The sequence below is a fragment of the Cervus canadensis genome, chromosome 9 (assembly GCF_019320065.1).
Source record: "Cervus canadensis isolate Bull #8, Minnesota chromosome 9, ASM1932006v1, whole genome shotgun sequence".
NCBI classification, from domain to species: Eukaryota; Metazoa; Chordata; class Mammalia; order Artiodactyla; family Cervidae; genus Cervus; species Cervus canadensis.
This window is the reverse complement of record NC_057394.1, coordinates 13,641,910-13,659,735: the sequence shown is the minus strand read 5'-3', so window position 1 is coordinate 13,659,735 and position 17,826 is coordinate 13,641,910. Positions and strand designations below refer to the sequence as shown.

At 39.3% G+C, this 17,826-nt stretch overlaps 1 protein-coding gene across 1 annotated transcript in view; it reads left to right on the top strand.

Annotated features, from left to right (window-relative positions):
- Positions 1-17,826, top strand: part of DNAJC3 (DnaJ heat shock protein family (Hsp40) member C3) — a 57,944-nt gene that overhangs the window by 13,818 nt on the left and 26,300 nt on the right. The window contains exons 2-3 of the mRNA XM_043478323.1: positions 8,123-8,233; positions 16,850-16,974. Coding sequence (XP_043334258.1) covers positions 8,123-8,233; positions 16,850-16,974 — 236 coding nt within the window. The remainder of the gene's footprint in view (positions 1-8,122; positions 8,234-16,849; positions 16,975-17,826) is intronic.

Genomic DNA, 17,826 nt, shown 5'->3' with positions numbered 1-17,826 from the left:
TTTTTAGATGGCCCTCTTATTCTTAAAAAAGAATTTTTTTTTTCCAGTGAGGTTATGCATGTATCTCCTTAAATAAATCTTGTCATTTCTAGAATTTGAGTCTATTGGGAGGTAGGCTCATGTGCTTAGTAGCTGACTGTTTTTTTTCTATTTCCTATGGACCACTTTCTTCAAAAAAAATCTTTTTTAATGAAAGAGGTAATTTCTATCAGCAAGTCATTTCTTCATTGAAAGGATTTAAGTTAAATTTTGTTCTTGGAAAATCTTAAAAATACACCAAAGTTTAGAAAATAGTATCATGTACCACGGTGTCCTGTCAGTTCAGTTTAGTCACTTAGTCGTGTCCGACTCTTTGTGACCTCATGGACTGCAGCACACCAGGCTTCCCTGTCCATCACCAACTCCCGGAGATAACTCAAACTCATGTCCATCGAGTTGGTGATGCCATCCAGCCATCTCATCCTCTGTCGTCCCCTTCTCCTCCCACCGTCAATCTTTCCCAGCATCAGGGTCTTTTCCAGTGAGTCAGTTCTTCGCATCAGGTGGCCAAAGTAGTGGAGTTTCAGCATCAGTCTTTCCAATGAATATTCAGGACTGATTTCCTCTAGGATTGACTGGTTGGGTCTCCTTGCAGTCCAAGAGACTCTCAAGAGTCTTCTCCTACACCTCAGTTCAAAATTATCAGTTCTTAGGCTCTCAGCTTTCTTTATAATCCAACTCTCACATCCATACATGACTACTGGAAAAACCATAGCTTTGACTAGACTGACCTTTGTGGGCAAAGTAATGTCTCTGCTTTTTAAAATGCTGTCTAGGTTGGTCATAGCTTTTCTTCCAAGGAGCAAGTGTCTTTTCATTTCATGGCTGTGTCCTGTTACCCCGCTTCAAAAATTACCAGCACCTGGTGGATGTATTTTGTCTGTACTTTCATCCTCTTCCCCAAGATTATTTTGAAGGCAGTCCTGGTTCACATGATATATTCTGTAAATACTATGTGGTGGAAACTCCAGAGTGATGCTGGAAAATAGCCTCTCTCCAGAGTCAGTGATTGCCCTGTAGGCTAGGGAGTTCTCATAAAGCTAAAGCCTGTAGGAGTTTTCTCGTTGCTTTCTGAGGAGGAGACTACCTTACTCATTTCTGTTAAGACCACAATTTTATACACAGTGTTCAGTAACATCTGTTAAGTAAAACATTAAGTTCTATAATCTTCATTACAAAAAGCAGGTTGTATTTTTGGATGTGGTATGGAATTAGGTGAAACTACAGTTGACTCTCACATTCTGAATATAATCAGTTTCTAAATCTATATGGCATACTGAATTTCTCTGAAGATACAGGTTAGGAGCCTGTGTCTTCATTTTAAATGGGAAAAATAACAATGCTTTCCTAGTCCACTGAACACCCCTAACTAATTTCTCCAACTTATATCTACATACTTGTAAATAGGTTAGACGTTTTCACATTATTGCCCCGAAACAAAGAGGACTTTGTAGGACCCTGAGTTTTGTTTTTTCTTTTAATTTATTGTACTGAAGTATGCTTGATTTACAATGTTGTATTAGTGTCTGCTCTACAGCCCAGCGTTACAGTTGTATATACATATATATGTATAAATACACATTCTTTTTTTTTTTTATTTTATTTTAATTTTTTTTTTTTACACATTCTTTTTCATATTCTTTCCTTTTATGGTTTATCACAGGGTATTGAATATAGTCATCTGTGCTATACAGTGGCCCTTTTTGTTTCTCCATTTTATATATAAAATGGTATTCCCAAGGTCCTGCTAATTCCAAAGTTCCAGTCCATCTGTCCCCCTTGGCAACTACAAGTCTTTTCTCTATCCCTGTGAGTCTGTTTCTGTAGAAGTAGATAAGTTCATTTGTGTCATATTTTAGATTACACATTTAAGTATTATGGTGTTTGTCTTTCTGACTGACGGCACTTAGTTTGATAATCTCTAGGTCCGTGCATGTTACTGCAAATGGCTTTATTTCATTCTTTTTAATGGCTGAGTAGTATCCCATTGTGTATATGTACCACATCTTTATCCGTTCATCTGTCGATGGAGATTTAGATTGTTTCCATGTCTTGGTTATTGTGAATAGTCCTGCTGTCAACAAAGGGGTGCATTTTATCTCTTTGGATTATAGCTTTAGGACCCTGAGTTTTTGAGACCCCCAATTTAAGGTGTCCTCTTCTCTTTCTGTTCCTTCTTCCTTCCTTCCTGATTTAGAGGGCTCCAGCAGGCAACTGATGTAATAAAACACTACACAGAAACACAGAAAATTCAGACTGGGAATATGAAAAGCTACTTTGTTGTTTAGTAGGGTGAAGAATAAGGTAAAGTGTATTTCATTTGGCTTTTTGCTCTATTAGATGAAATCAGGAATTCACTAGCTTTTGATGATTGAAATGGCAGGCAGTTGTTCAAATAGTTGATCTGGCTGTCTTCCTGGACTCCACCTCTTTCTTCACTTGACCCCTGTGTCCAGACAGTTGACACAAGTTGCGTGTAGTCTTTTCCTCTCTCGTATTTTTTTCTCTGCAGTCTGTTTTCTGTTTCCACTGCTGCTACTCCACGGTCAAGTCAGCATCATGTTACCTGAGTTACTGTCACTGGGACTTTATTGATTTCCCTCTTCCCTTCTGGCTGTTTACTGGCATCTTCTAGCAGAGAAAGTAGTGAGAAATACCCACTCAGTAATGAAGGCATGGTGGAGAGGAGAGCTGGCTGCAGTACTGGACTTTGAGTTCTCTGAAAGCCTCATTACTCTTGAGTTCTTGGCTTTTATAAAATATGATGTTCTTTGTGTTTGGAATGCTAGATTTCCTCTTTAGCCTTGTTACACAGGTCCATCCTTCCCACTTGTCCTTCAGGGGAGACCTCAGGGAACACCGTGTCTCCCCAACCCCAGCACTGTCCAGGAGAACTTTCTGTGATGCTGGGAAATGCTCTGTATCATCCTTACTGTCCCACACACTCGCCATTAGCTAAGCGGCATTTATGCTGTGACTAGTGAGACTGACAAATTGAATTTTAAATTTTATTTAGTTTTAACTGTAGGCATTGGGTGCCTCTGCTTGTGCCCTCTCAGAGCCCTGTGTGTATTCATTCCATCCTAACACTGTATTGTATGCTTTTCCAACATTTTATTATCAAACACGAAACAATTTTATAGTGTACAGCCCTGTACCTATCACCTAAATTCTACTATTAATGTAATTACTACACATGTTTTTAATACATACCCATCTGGGCGTTTTTCTATCCGTTAATCCTTTTGAAAAATAATTTTCAAAATAGCATCAGTATACATGTCCCTAAATACTTTAACATATATATCATTAGCAGTTGTTTTTTGCAGGGGTAAAATTTATATACAGTAAAGCGTCCATTTTAGAGTATATATTTGCTGGGTTTTGATACCTGCATGTGCTTGTGTAACCCTCGCCTCCGTCAGGGTTAGAACTCTCTCGGCACCCCAGAGACTTCTTTCTGCTCCTCCCCAGTCCTGTCTCCCACCCTCTCGAGTGATGACTGTTGAGATCGTTTTCCCTGCAGTGTCTCCTTGGCACAGCGAAAAGCTTAACATCACGTTTATTGTGAAAGAGAAATGCTATGGCTGTTTAGTTTCCACATGCACCTTCTACATGCATTTGAACTTTAGAACAACAAAAAGAGTCTATATTCTACCTAACGAGGTGCAGCTCTTCTTGGAAATGAAAAACGCTCACCTGTATCCTGGTTGAGAAGATACGTTTTCAGCAGTCACTGTGTCCATTACTGACTGTATTAATTACCATGTCCTGTTCGGGACTTAATCATATAAAAACTAAATTGTAAAGTTAATTTTAACAGCTTGTAAATAAAATAAAAATGGAAACTGGAGAAAATATGGTTAGTACAGTCGATTCTCAATTCCTGGTAGTTATACTCCGTATGTCATTATCAACATTGAATTAACAAATATTGAACCACTGCACCTGGGAGAAAATTCAGGCTTAGGATCCTGCAAGGCCTCAGGTCACTACCAGTTTGTCAACAGATCAAAATGTAACCTGTTTTGTGTGACTTTCTGTTTAAAAATATCTTGTTTAATATAATTGACTAACATTGAATTCATGGCCAGCAGTATTATCATTCATGTCTGAATGAAGCTCATCTGACAAACGTGTTTTCTTTTCCTGAAAGTGTTTTGCTTGCACCGTACAGCTTGCAGGATCTTAGTTCCCCTACCAGGGATTGAACCCATGTCCCTGACTGTGGAAGCTCAGAGTCTTAACTACTGGACCCCCAGGGAATTCCCCAAACAAATTTTTTTTGAAAGGCCCAGTACAGTCTCTTGCCTTTAGGAATATTAGGAAGTACTATGCTTGGGAGCCATTTTAAACAGTGAAATCAGTGAAAAAGAAGGAAAGTAAAAACCATAGAGGACACTTGTTTATAACATGAGAGCTGACGCAGAAAGAAGGAGAATCACCTTGTTTGACTTCAGCTCGGAACATGCTCTTCAAGTGTCCCAAGTGTGTCCCCCTTCCACATGTACACCTGTCCTCAAATGACTGCCAGGGGGCCCTGAATGTTAGTTTGGAGATTCCAGGTGAATTTTAGGGGCTCACAGATTAACCTTAGTGGGCAAATTCTGAGACACCATCTGAGTTGTAAGGCTTGACTATATGTATACAAATAAACAGATGCTTATAAACAAGCAAAGAGAACATGTGCAAAGCTGCTGCATTTTGAGTCTGTAATTAGTCATGAGGTCATAGTTGATTTATATGGCATCCTTTGTTAACTTCCTGTCCCATACATCTCATGCCTTCTGCTGAAACCTCAGCTCCTCTGGCTTCTTCTCCTGATGGTGTAACCGAAACCCTCATTTCTGAAGGGTCTGAGTGCTCAATTGCCCTGTTTTTTGGTTGCTGTAATTTTAAATTAATCTTTAGTGTTGGGCACAGAAGAACTAAGGCCCCAGAGAGTCCCCTAGGGTCCAGGTGCACCCCTCTTAGCCACCCTCTTAGCAGAGCCTGTTTCTCCTTGATCAGAAACTCCCTGCAGCTGGGCAGCTCACTGCCACTTTATCTCAGCTTCATGCTGCAGGAGGTTTTTATCTTGGAACCAAAACACTCAGCAGCCATCTTAGTGAATTCTAATACTATAATCCCTTTCGGGGATAGCATTTAAAATAAATATTATTTGCTGTTTAAATAAAATATTTTAAAATATTGACCAATTCTGGGTGAAAGGGATGAATAAATGCATGAGTTTAATGCATATTACCCAATATAAGGATTTTCCATGTAGCTGAGACTTTTAACTGTAAGTACTGAGAAAAATTTAAGATAATTTTGACAGAAGACTTTTCTCAATATATTATAGTTGTTTTTAAGTTTGGTGGGCTATGTGGTTTTTGTCGAAACTACTCAACTTTGCATTATAGCATGAAAGCAGCCTTAAGCCAGGTACAGTGAAGGGTATGACTGTGTTCCAGTAGAATTTTATTTACAAAAGCAGTTTGCTGACCTCTATTCTAGAAAGTGGGCACACACCAGTTAATGAGACCAGATACAGTATTATATTCTATTCTTGTTGATCTAAAAACCTTTAGAATCCATTCCCACACATGTTCCATGGGTTTCTGTTACTTTATCAGCAAAATCTTGCAATTCTTTTGTGTAAACTATTTTTTCTTTAAAAAAGCTTTTTTTTATTGGAGTATTGTTGCTTTACAATGTTGTTAGTTTCTGCTCTACATCAGAGTGAATCAGTTATACATATATCTCATCTTTTTTAGATTCCCTTTCCATTTAGGTAATGACAGAGCATTGAGTAGTAAACTGTTTTCTTTAGGTCACAGTAATATACTTGCCTGGTGACATCTGGAGTGGTTAGGTGTGTCTGAGTGAGCATCCCCTTTCATGACTTCTGCCCTGAGTGGTTGTCCTTGGAATTTTAAGCAGTTGAAGGCGAGGTGCCACTGATGGTGGAAGGGAATCTGCTTCTATGGGTAAGGCAGGCTCAGAAGGTCTGGGAGGTTAAATTGGTCCATTTCATGTAGGTTACAACCAGATGACTCTATTTTTAAGTTTGAGGGTCCTATTCTTTACTAATATGTTCTAAATATTCTAGGAGAGACTTGGAGAGACTCTGAATTCAACTATTGTTTTAATTCAGCAATCTTGAAAATTAAATTTTGTGTTTGACTTCCAACTAAATCATCTCTATGGCTACAAAAAATTAGAGTTTGTTTTAGGGGCTACTGTGGAATCTCTCAGCTAGGAGTTAGCCCTGAGCTTTTCTTCCCTCTTTAAGTACTCTCTCTAGTGTGCTCCAAGGAATCCATCCCAGAGTCCTTATTTTCATCATTACTGCCATTATGGTCAAGTGCAGCAGCCACTTGGGTTTCCCAGCCATGTGCCTCAGTTTGCGGCATGTCAACTGCAAATGATATCTTCATTAATTAATTCTATACCTGCTATAAATTACTAACTCATTTCTCATTGACACGGAATTCAGCAACAGCGCTCAAGCTCAAGGGCATGACCAAACCAATCCTTAAATCCCATTTTTGTGGCTCCATGTCTTGAATCACTCCCAATAGCAATTGTGTATGAAAGTCTGGTTCTCTTCAGGAGACAGAAACCTCATGGTTGTTTTAAAAGAGGAAGTTTAATGTAAAGAACTGTTATGATAGGAGGGCGACTGTAATGGTGTAAAAGGAACTTTATGGGATAGTCCAGGACTGAGAGGCAGTCCCCAAGGAAGGGCCAGCCTGGAGGGGGGTCCCTTCCCCAGGGCTGGGGTTCAGCCCTCATTGGAGACAGTACAGTCGCAGCCTGTTTGTTGAGAAAAAAGTTTGCTGAGTTGCCAGGGCTAGAGCTGGTCCACAGTGGCCGGGGAAGCAAGAAACCGCCTCCTCAGGTGTATGATGTCCTCGTGGGAGGTCGTGTGTGACCGAGGCTCCGGGTGGCTGAGGGGCTGGCCCCCTGGATGCGTGGCGGGGACGGGGCCCCTCTGGAGGTGGTCCCCCTGCACACCACGCGGCAGGGGCCAGAGAAGAGGAACAGCAGCAAGAGGAGCCAGGAGGGGAGCTTCCTGCAGCGCCCTGTCAAAGCCCAGCACTGTGCTCAGTGTGAAGAAAAGTGCTTACCCACGCCAGCCCATTATTACAGTCAGCGCGGGAGGATGAATGCGGAGCTGAGAGGCGGCACGTTGGGTGACAATGGGCCTGTCAGTCAGACGATGCTGTTCTACTCCCAGTTCCTCACCAGGTCCCCGTTTTGCTCAGAGTGAAACCAAAGCCTAGCGTGGCCAGGCCCCTCTACTACTCTGACCTCATCTCATTTCTCATCTCCCTTGTCGGCTCTGTGGTGGTCATCCAGACCTCCCTGCTGTTCCTGGAACATACCTGGTAGGCGCCTGACCCCAGGGCCTTCGCACTAGATGGTTGTCCTTGGCAGACTCTTTTCCTAGCTAGATACCTGCATGGTGAGTCCTCACTTTCTTCAGGCAGGTCTTTGCTCAGGGAGGCCCTTGACCACCTTGTTTAATACTGAAAGCCCCACTGCTCCTGACCCGCCACCCAGCAGCTCTCCTTTTTACCTCCCGTACTTATGTCTGACTCCTGTTGCTATAATGTCAGGTGCCACGAGTGACTGAGGTTTTTGTTTGTTTAGCTCACTTATCCCAAATATGTAGAACAGTGCCTGGTGCCCTGTAGTTGCTCATTAAGTTCTTGATTATTATAGTGGATTCTAATATTCATTAAAGTGAGATTCTAGTTAAACAAAGCAGTTCTAATTTTGTTGTTGTGGACCAAAAAAGTTTTAAGTATTTTTGCTAGTCACTGTGTTAGCCCATTTTCCTTGTATTTTGTAGAGTAGGTATGTTCTTTGGACTGATGAGGTTAGTACAAGTGTGTTTTCGGGTGGCTTATAGTCTATAAAATGAAGCCCTGTACTTGACTGTTGCTTTCTTTAGCTCACTTTTCAGCTTCTGTGACTTTTTTCATCTGAGTGGATGACTAAAGCAGACAACTGTATTTTCAACATTGTATTCATGAGAGTTCAGTTGTGGTTCATGGGAAGGTAATTTGTTATTTTTTTTGTTTGTTTTTAGGTGCTGAATGTGGAGTAAATGCAGATGTTGAGAAGCATCTGGAATTGGGCAAGAAACTCCTTGCAGCTGGACAGCTCGCGGATGCGTTATCTCAGTTTCACGCTGCAGTAGGTTTGTATCTTGGAGTCAAAACACTCAGTGGCCGTCTTAGTGAATTCTAACTTGTAGCTCTTTTTTGGGATAACGTTTAAAATAAATAGTATTTACTGTTTGAGTAAAGTATTTTAAAATGTTTACAGGATTCTGGGTGAAATACATTAAGAAACTAAATATACAACACTTGAGTACATATGGGTCTAACATGAGAAAATTTTCAGTGTAATGGAGACTTAATAGTCATCCCTAGGTGGCCTCAGGGGATTGCTTCCAGGACCCCCTTGGATGCCAAGATCTGTGGATACTCAAGTCCCTCATATAAAACGATGTAGTATTTGCATGTAATCTACACACATCCTCCCGTATACTTTAAATCATCCCTAGATTACTTATAATACATAATGTAGTGCAAATACTATGTAAATGTAATGCAGATGCTCTGTGAATATCTGTGGAGCAAGTTTTTTCCCAAATATTTCATATCTGTGGTTGTGGAACCTGCAGGTACGGAGGTACTATATATATATTTTTCTACCTTCTGAAACAGATGTCACTGAATACAGTTTAATTTTCTCGATGATTTGAGAGCAATGATGTAATAGTTACTTGGAGGCCTTTGGGGGAATCCTGCAGTTCATTGCCTGTTTATTGTTCTTTAGACTCCCTCCGCCCCTTAATCTGTTACTTTTTATTGCTTGCTTGTGTCTGCCTGTAGCATCAACTGTCTTTGTAGTGTTTAATCTTACAGGACTGTGAGAGATGAGATGACCAGAGTAAATGTTAATAGGGTGTGAATGAGGTCTTAAAGATTTTCGTATAAGTCACTACATAATCTTTTTGACATTGCTATTCTTCATTCCTTTTTAATTTACTTATATATTCTCACCTTTATTTAGGATGGTTAAGAGTGACAAGTGAACCTGCAGAGTAAGGAGTGGTGTATTTTTAATCAGATACAGTTCTGCTCACTAGAAGAATTATTCTATTGTGATTTACTATATAAGCAAAAAGTAGTTAGGTTTTGGCTTGGTGATGTTTTTCTTCATGCTTTTTAGATTTTTATTACTGATGTTACTAACTCTCTAGAATAATAGGAAACCCAGATTTTAATCATAGCTTTGCTGCTGGATAATTCTGTGACATTGGTCAAGTCATGTAAGAAAATGTAGGCTTAAATTAGAAGTGACCTGCATGTTCCCAGCAATTTTTACCCTGCCACTCAAAAAAGGACATTCTGAGAAGATCAGATGAGAGAACTGTGTATAAAGATTTCTTTGAAAATAGGTGACAATCACATGTGTAAGGTATATAGAAATATTGTGTCTTTGAAAATTAAGACTTTTCTAAAAGCAGAATTAGTATGTTAATAGGGTTTTCTTAACTATGTGAACTTTTGATGATTAGCTGACCTTGGAAAGTCAGTTAGTTGGCATGACAGTTTGCACTAGTTACTTTTCACGAGAGACCTTGTACTGTGTGACCGGGTCACTCCCAAGTCCACACTTTTTCCAGTGATTTGAGTTGTCTTCAGTGCTGCAGCATGACAATTAACATTTTTTCAGTTATTACCTTAGATAATGCAAGTCTTTATTTTTTTAAGAAATGTTTTCTTGCTACTACGAGAATAGTTGCAGAAACATGTACATCTACTTATTTTGTACTTTATTATTTGCTTTCATTAATCTCACAAATTAGTAGGAACATTAAGGGCCATGAATATTGTTAGCATCGTTTAAAATGACTGCCTATTTTTCTTTAGCTTCACTACCATACAAGAATTCCACAGATGGCTCTTCCCCAAAAATACCCAATAAAATATTTATTGTCTACACTGAAAGACATAAATTAGTAATGCTAAAACATGGTAATTTATTTGTGAAATTCAGAAAAGGGAGAAAGTGAGACACTGCTAATGCATTCAGAATTTGAATAGTAAAGTCATTCTCTTCATGATAATTTGGCAAGTAGCAGTGATTCTCAAATGGTACACTTAGTATAATTTGAGGAAGACCTGTATGTTTTGAGACTTTCATTGTTTTAGTTTATATAAAACACTGATACTTTATAATTAACTGTAGATAAGAGAGTTTAAATTATAGTTGATGGGACTATATAGTAGGTAAGGATGGGGTGATGTAGTATCATGGCCTGTTGAATCTCTTTAAGAGATATTTGTTTATGAGAAGAGAACTGTAGGTCTTCTATTTCAGTTGTCGTATTTACCAAACATCAAATTCAGTGTGGCCATGTTGACTGCTTCAGATAACCTGTAAGGTAGTGACAGCCTCTTGCAAACAGTGAGTGAGCCCAGGTCTCCTGACTTCTAGACCAGCAGGTTGTGCAGTTACTGTAGTTATTGCTGCAGATCAAAAGATCAAAGAACTGTGCTACTGTAAAAGGTACAATTTTTTTTTTTTTTTTTTGTGGTAAAATATCACCCATAATTTCATTTCAGTTCAGTCGCTCAGTCGTGTCCAATTCTTTGCGACCCTGTGGACTGCAGCACATCAGGCTTCGCTGTCCATCACCAACCTCCGGAGCTTACTCAAGCTCATGTCCATCCAGTCGGTGATGCCATCCAACCAACTAATGCTCTGTCGTCCCCTTTTCCTCACACCTCCAATCTTTCCCAGCATCAGGGTCTTTTCCAATGAGTCAGCTCTTTGCATCAGGTGGCCAAAGTATTGGAGCTTCAGCTTCAGCATCAGTCCTTCCAATGAACACCCAGGACTGATCTCCTTTAGGATGGACTGGTTGGATCTCCTTGCAGTCTAAGGGACTCTCAAGAGTCTTCTCCAACACCACAGTTGAAAAGCATCAATTCTTTGGTGCTCAGCTTTCTTTATGGTCCAACTCTCACATCCATACATGACTACTGGAAAAACCATAGTTTTGACTAGACAGACATTTGTTGGCAAAGTAATGTCTCTGCTTTTTAATATGCTGTCCAGGTTGGTTATAACTTTTCTTCCAAGGAGCAAGTGTCTTTTTCATTTCATGGCTGTAGTCACCATCTACAGTGATTTTGGAGTCCAAGAAAATAAAGTCTGTCACTGTTTCCATTGTTTCCCCATCTATTTGCCATGAAGTGATGGGACCAGATGCCATGATCTTAGTTTTCTGAATGTTGAGCTTTAAGCCAACTTTTTTACTGTCTTCTTTCACTTTCATCAAGAGGCTCTTTAGTTCATCTTCACTTTCTGCCGTAAGTGTGGTGTCATCTGCATATCTAAGGTTATTGATATTTCTCCTGGCAATCTTGATTCCAGCTTGTGCTTCATCCAGCCCAGTGTCTCACATGATGTATTCCGCATATCAGTTAAATAAGCAGGGTAACAGTATACAGCCTTGACATACTCCTTTTCCGATTTGGAACCAGTCTGTTGTTCCATGTCCAGTTCTAATTGTTGCTCTTGACCTGCATACAGATTTCTCAGGAGGAAGGTCTGGTGGTCTGGTATTCCCATCTCTCTTAAGAATTTTCCACAGTTTGTTGTGATCCACACAGTTGAAAGCTTTGGCATAGTCAATAAAGCAGAAGTAGATGTTTTTCTGGAACTCTCTGGCTTTTTCGATGATCCAGCAGATGTTGGCAATTTGATCTCTGGTCCCTCTGCCTTTTCTAAATCCAGCTTGAACATCTGGAAGTTCACCATTTACGTATTGCTGAAGCCTGGCTTGGATAATTTTGAGCATTACTTTGCTAGCTTGTGAGATGAGTACAGTTGTGCAGTAGTTTGAACATTCTTTGGGATTGCCTTTCTTTGGGATTGGAATGAAAACTGACCTTTTCCAGTCCTGTGGCCACTGCCGAGTTTTCCAAATTTGCTGGTATATTGAGTGCAGCACTTTCACAGCATCATCTTTAGGATTTGAAATAGCTCAACTGGAATTCCATCACCTCCACTAGCTTTGTTGGTAGTGATGCTTCCTAAGGCCCACTTGACTTCACATTCCAGGATGTCTGGCTCTAGGTGAGTGATCACACCATTGTGGTTATCTGAGTCATGAAGATCTTTTTTATATAGTTCTTCTGTGTATTCTTGCCACCTCTTCTTAATATCTTCTGCTTCTGTTAGGTCCGTACCATTTCTGTCCTTTCTTTTTTTTTTTCTTTTCGTTTCTGTCCTTTATTGTGCCCATCTTTGCATGAAACGTTCCCTTGGTATCTGATTTTCTTGAAGAGATCTCTGGTCTTTCCCATTCTGTTGTTTTCCTCTGTTTCTTTGCATTGATCACTGAAGAAGGCTTTCTTATCTCTCCTTGTTATTCTTTGGAACTCTGCATTCAAATGGGTATATCTTTCCTATTCTCCTTTGTTTTTCCACTTCTCTTCTTTTCACAGCTATTTGTAAGGCCTCCTCAGACAACCATTATGCCTTTTTGCATTTCTTTTTCTTGGGGATGGTCTTGATCACTGCCTCCTGTACAGTGTCAGGAACCTCTGTCCATAGTTCTAAAATATCACCCATAATTTAGTACATTGCTTTAAACTGACTATATAAAAAATTCATTAAATGTTTATACTTCCAAACTTCTAAATTTCATAATGTACTTTATCTTTTTAACTTTTCCTATGATTAGAAATTGATGTTAGAGTTTGTAATACAATTTGGGTGGTGGCATCAGGTGTATCAATGCATCATTTTTTATTATAATGTTATAGCTGACAGTATTTATGGTTGTGATATCCTTTTCTCATTTTCATTTTTGAAAAATTACGTGGCTTGCATTTTGAAAATTACTTAAGCATGGTATATTTTATAAATACATTTTTGCACAGAAAAATGTTTATGTATTAAAACTCAGTAGCAGCACAGATAACTATAGTACAGATCTGTTGGTGATGTGGTTTGAAATGTTTTTGCATCTGGCATGTAGATATTTTTTGGCAGGAGTTTTATGATTTGGAAGTGTTTGGGTTGGAAACAGTGTGATTTGAGAAGAGTGTTGGTGTCACTTTTTAAATAGTCTTCTAAAACAGTTATATCTATTTCACTTTTTTTTAATATATGTTTTTTGATTTGGCTGCATCAGGTCTCAGCTGGGGACACGTGGGATCTTCTTTGGGCGTGCAGGCTTAATTGCTCTGTGACATGTGGGGTCTTAGTTTCCTGACCAGGGATCAGAGCCACATCCCCTGCATTGCAAGGCCGATTCTTAACCACTGGACCACCAGGGAAGTCTCGCCTCTGTTTCATTTTTATGAAGTAGTCTGGCACAAGTTTTGTTTAGACATTTTATCCTTAAGAAGCCACAGTGCAGGTTTCCTGCAGTCAGGATGCCCCGCCTCTCGTTTCTGCAGCATGGTCTTAGCGTGGATAGTGAGTGACTCCTAGGGTCTGAAAACATTTCTTTGGTAGACCTTGCAGAATGTCTTACATATATCTGGCACGAATGAATGTCTAAAGTGGTGGATTAAATGGTGGGCGTGAATGAAATGATAGATTTCTTCAGTTGCTTGGTAAGAAAACCAGTATCACACTTAACATAATTTTGCTAAATCCATGGTTGCGTTCATTTGGCACTTAAACATATTGTGGTGCTTTCTCATTGAATTTCAACTTCGCTTGTGTAAAGGGGATGAACATTACTCTTGACATTTACACAAAAGGAAGCAGAGTATTCTAGTGACTTTCCCAAGGTCACATTCCAGTGTAGAAGACCATAAACTTCTTAAGGATAGGTACTATCTTACTGTTGTTATTACTATTATTATTTTAGTCTCTGGTGGTGCTGAGTTAAAAGTTTGAATGAATGAAGGGGTAGAGTTGGGTTAGCTGAGAGCAAGAATGAAAAGTTTTTTATTTGTTTATTTTAATTGGAGGCTAATTATTTTACAATATTGTGGTGGTTTTTGCCATATACTGACATGAATCAGCCGTGTGTATACATGTGTTCCCCATCCTAAACCCCCCTCCTGCCTGCCTCCCCATCCCACCCCTCTGGGTTGTCCCAGTGCACTGGCTTTGACTGCCCTGTTTCATGCGTCAGGCTTGCACTGGCGATCTATTTCTCATATGGTAATACACACATTTCACTGCTAAGGAATGAAAAGTTTTCTGTGCCTCCGCAAGGCTGGTGTTCTTTCTGCCTCCCACTGCCCCCATTTACAGCATCATTGATAGTAGGCTTTCTGATGTTTTTCTCCAGATAGTAGTTGTATTTTCTTTATTAGGGCTAATTTTCTCATATTTGAATTGTTTGACAGTTTTAGGATTAGACTTTCATTTCTCATATTCAAATTTTGAATAAACTAGTAAAACACTTTGACATGTTTTTGAATGACGTCTACGTTTGGACGTTTTCCATATGTAGACTTGCATATGATTTATATAATGAACTGTATTGTATTTGGATGGATAATAGGGAAAGTTATTATTTTCAATGTTATCAAATCTTATAATGTGAGAAACTAAGCATGTTTCTTAAGCCAATTCTTGTTCAGCTGCTCCTTCATGCATAATGATATAGAAACGGGCACTGGTTCTAGGAACTGACAGTATTTTAAGATGAAGACCCAGGAAAGGCTGTTTTGATTTGCCGTTTAAGTGACCCTGTATCACTGAGCACGTTGATTCTTGGATATGCTGAACCATTGACATTTGATTCTTTATTTTTAATAGGTTCAGTGTTATAAATTGGGCTTCCAATCCCATTTCATATCTTAAAATACCTAAAAACTGAATAGTAAAATAAGTGAAAGTGAATGCCCCCAGAATATTTTATATAGAGACTTTATATAGGCTTTAATAACAAGCTTTTTCATACATAATCTTCTCTGACAGTTTTTCTGCATAAAAACATTTAGCCATTTGTTTTCCCTGACTGCCTCATTCTTTCACTGTTATATTATAGTAAAATATACAAATCAGAATTTACTGTTTTTAATCATTTTTAAGCATGTGGTTCAGTGGCATGAAGTGCATTTGCATTGTGGTACAACCATCACCCCCATCCATCTCCAGAACTTGTTCATCATGTCAGAATGAAGCTCTGTGCCCATCATGCAGTTGTTTCTCATTTCTGATCCCCCTCTCTTCTCAGACCTTGGCAGCCACCACTCTAATATCTCTCTTTAAAAATTTGATCATTCCCGGTACCTCCTAGAAGTGGAACATAAAATATTTGTCTTTTGTGTCTGGCTTATTCCACTTAGGATAGTGTCTTCAGGGTTCATTTACATTGTAGCATTTATCAGAATTTGATTCCTTTTTAAAGGCCAAATAATATTCCAGTGTCTGTATATACCGCATTTTATTTATCCAATTGCCCACCAGTGGACATTTAGGTTGTCTCTACCATTGGGCTGTTGTGAATAATGCTGCTCTGAATATAGGTATATAGTTATCAGCTTTCAGTTCTTTTTCTTCAAGGTTATACCTTAATAGTTTGTACCGCTTAGTCCCCTATCTCTATATTGCCCCTCCCATCTTCCCTCTTCCCGCTGGTAACCATTAGCTTGTTCTTTGTATCTGTGAGTCTGCTTCTTTATATCTGTGAGTCTAGTTATATTCACTAGTTTGTTGTATATTTTAGATTCCATATATGTGATATTATACAGTATTTGTCTTTCTCTGTCTGACTTACTTCACTTAGCATAATGCCCTCCCAGACCATTCATGTTGCTGCAAATGGCGAGATTTCATTCTTTTTTACACCACATCTTCTGTATCCATCATCTGTTGACGGGCACGTGGATTGCTTCCACATCTTGGCAATCAGCTTTCATTTCTTGTGAATATGTATACCTAGAAATGGAATTGGTGGTTCATATGGTAGTTTTGTGTTTAGTTTTTAAGGAGTCTTTATACCACAGTAGCCGCACCATTTCACATTCCCTCCTACAGCGCACAAGGGCTCCCATCTCCACTTCCTCGCTAATACCTTCCTCCTTGCCTTCTTTGCTCCCTTCTTCCTTCTGTCCCTCCTTCTCTTTCTCCTCCTTTTCCTTCCCTTTTGCTTCCTTTCCTTTTTCTTTTCTGTCTGCTTACCTTCTTTCAGATGTTGTTATTGACTCTCACCTTGCTCTCTGGTCTCGCTCTCCTTCCCATTCTCCTTTGTCCGGTGGTCCATACCCTGATTTCTTCACTGCCATTTTAGTTGGAGTTTGGGAAAGAGCAGGGATTGCACATTCAGTGTATCATTGTAATTGGGAGTCTGTAATATTCTAAAATCCTGTGAATCAGTGTAGAGTCCATATTCTCAATCAGTATTTCACTTAAGAAAATTTCAACAAAGACAAACACAATTGCATACTTATAAAAGTTGAGCTGAATATAGTTAATATTCTAGATCAGAAGTTGGCAAACTTTTCCCCTAAGGGGCCAGATAATAAATATTTTAGGCTTTGCAGCTGTATAGTGTCTATATTTTTCTATATTTGGGCAGCTCTTTAAAAGTGTAAAAACTTAGTCTGTGGCTTGCTTTTGGCTTAAAGGCTACAGTTTGCTGAACCTCTGTTCTGGATTTATTTGCAGTGATCTTGTTAGGCAAAATGACCCAGTATTGATGAAGAAGTTCTTTTCTTAATGCTTTTCTTAGTAGAAGTACAAACTTTAATACTGTTAAGGTGATTTGGTTTTTTTGAATAAAGTACTGCAAGTTAATATTTATTATTTTAATTTTCAGATGGTGACCCTGATAACTATATTGCTTACTATCGGAGAGCTACTGTCTTTTTAGCTATGGGCAAATCAAAAGCAGCACTTCCTGATTTAACTAAAGTGATTGAATTGAAGATGGATTTCACTGCAGTAAGTGCACCTAAACTTTCTTAAAAGGAAAACTTAAGGAAACTTGGAAGAGGTAATTTGTTTCTTAAGGTGAAAATTGGCATGCTAGGCATAACTGGAGGATGTAGAAAGCCACTGTGATGTAGTGGACTGGGCAACAAGAGAAATTCAGTCCTCGGAGTCATAGGTATGTGTGAAGGAGGCACAGTGGAGTGGGACATTAGGTGATTTTTAGAAGCATTGCAGGCAGATTCTTTATCGTCTGCGCTACTAGGAAAGCCCAGGAATACTGGACTGGGTAGCCTATCCCTTCTCCGGGGATCTTGCCAATCCAGGCATCGAACAAGGATCTCCTGTGTTGCAGGCGGATTCTTTACCAGCTGAGCTACCAGAGAAGCCCAGAAGTGTGGCAGTGATGTCAGCTTTGTGGTTTAGAAAGGTATCTGTGTGGAGGATGGGGTGTAGGCTGAGAAATGAGCTGATGAAGAAGCTGTTGAATTAAGAGGCTGTCAGGTGACGGATGGCAGTTTCAGTCAAGGCTGTAGTGGGAAGAATAAAGCAGAGAGAGCAACGCAGTTAAACAGTGGTCTGTGATCAGGACACAGTGTGAATTAGACAGAGTCCTGCCCTGAACCAACACTCAAGCTTCAGAAGTGGAGGCATTTATGGTCTAATAGGATATCTTGACAGTTGGCAGGTCACTGTAATGGCTTAAAATAAAAGGACCCAATTATATTGTCTCAAAATTAATTTGGCAGTTCATTTATTTGTGTGTTTGTGTCCTGCTGTAATCCAGAAAGGATTTGAGATGACTGATTAGATGTGGGTGAATGTTTGGTTTGAAATAATTGTATTATTTTAAGATAGAATTCG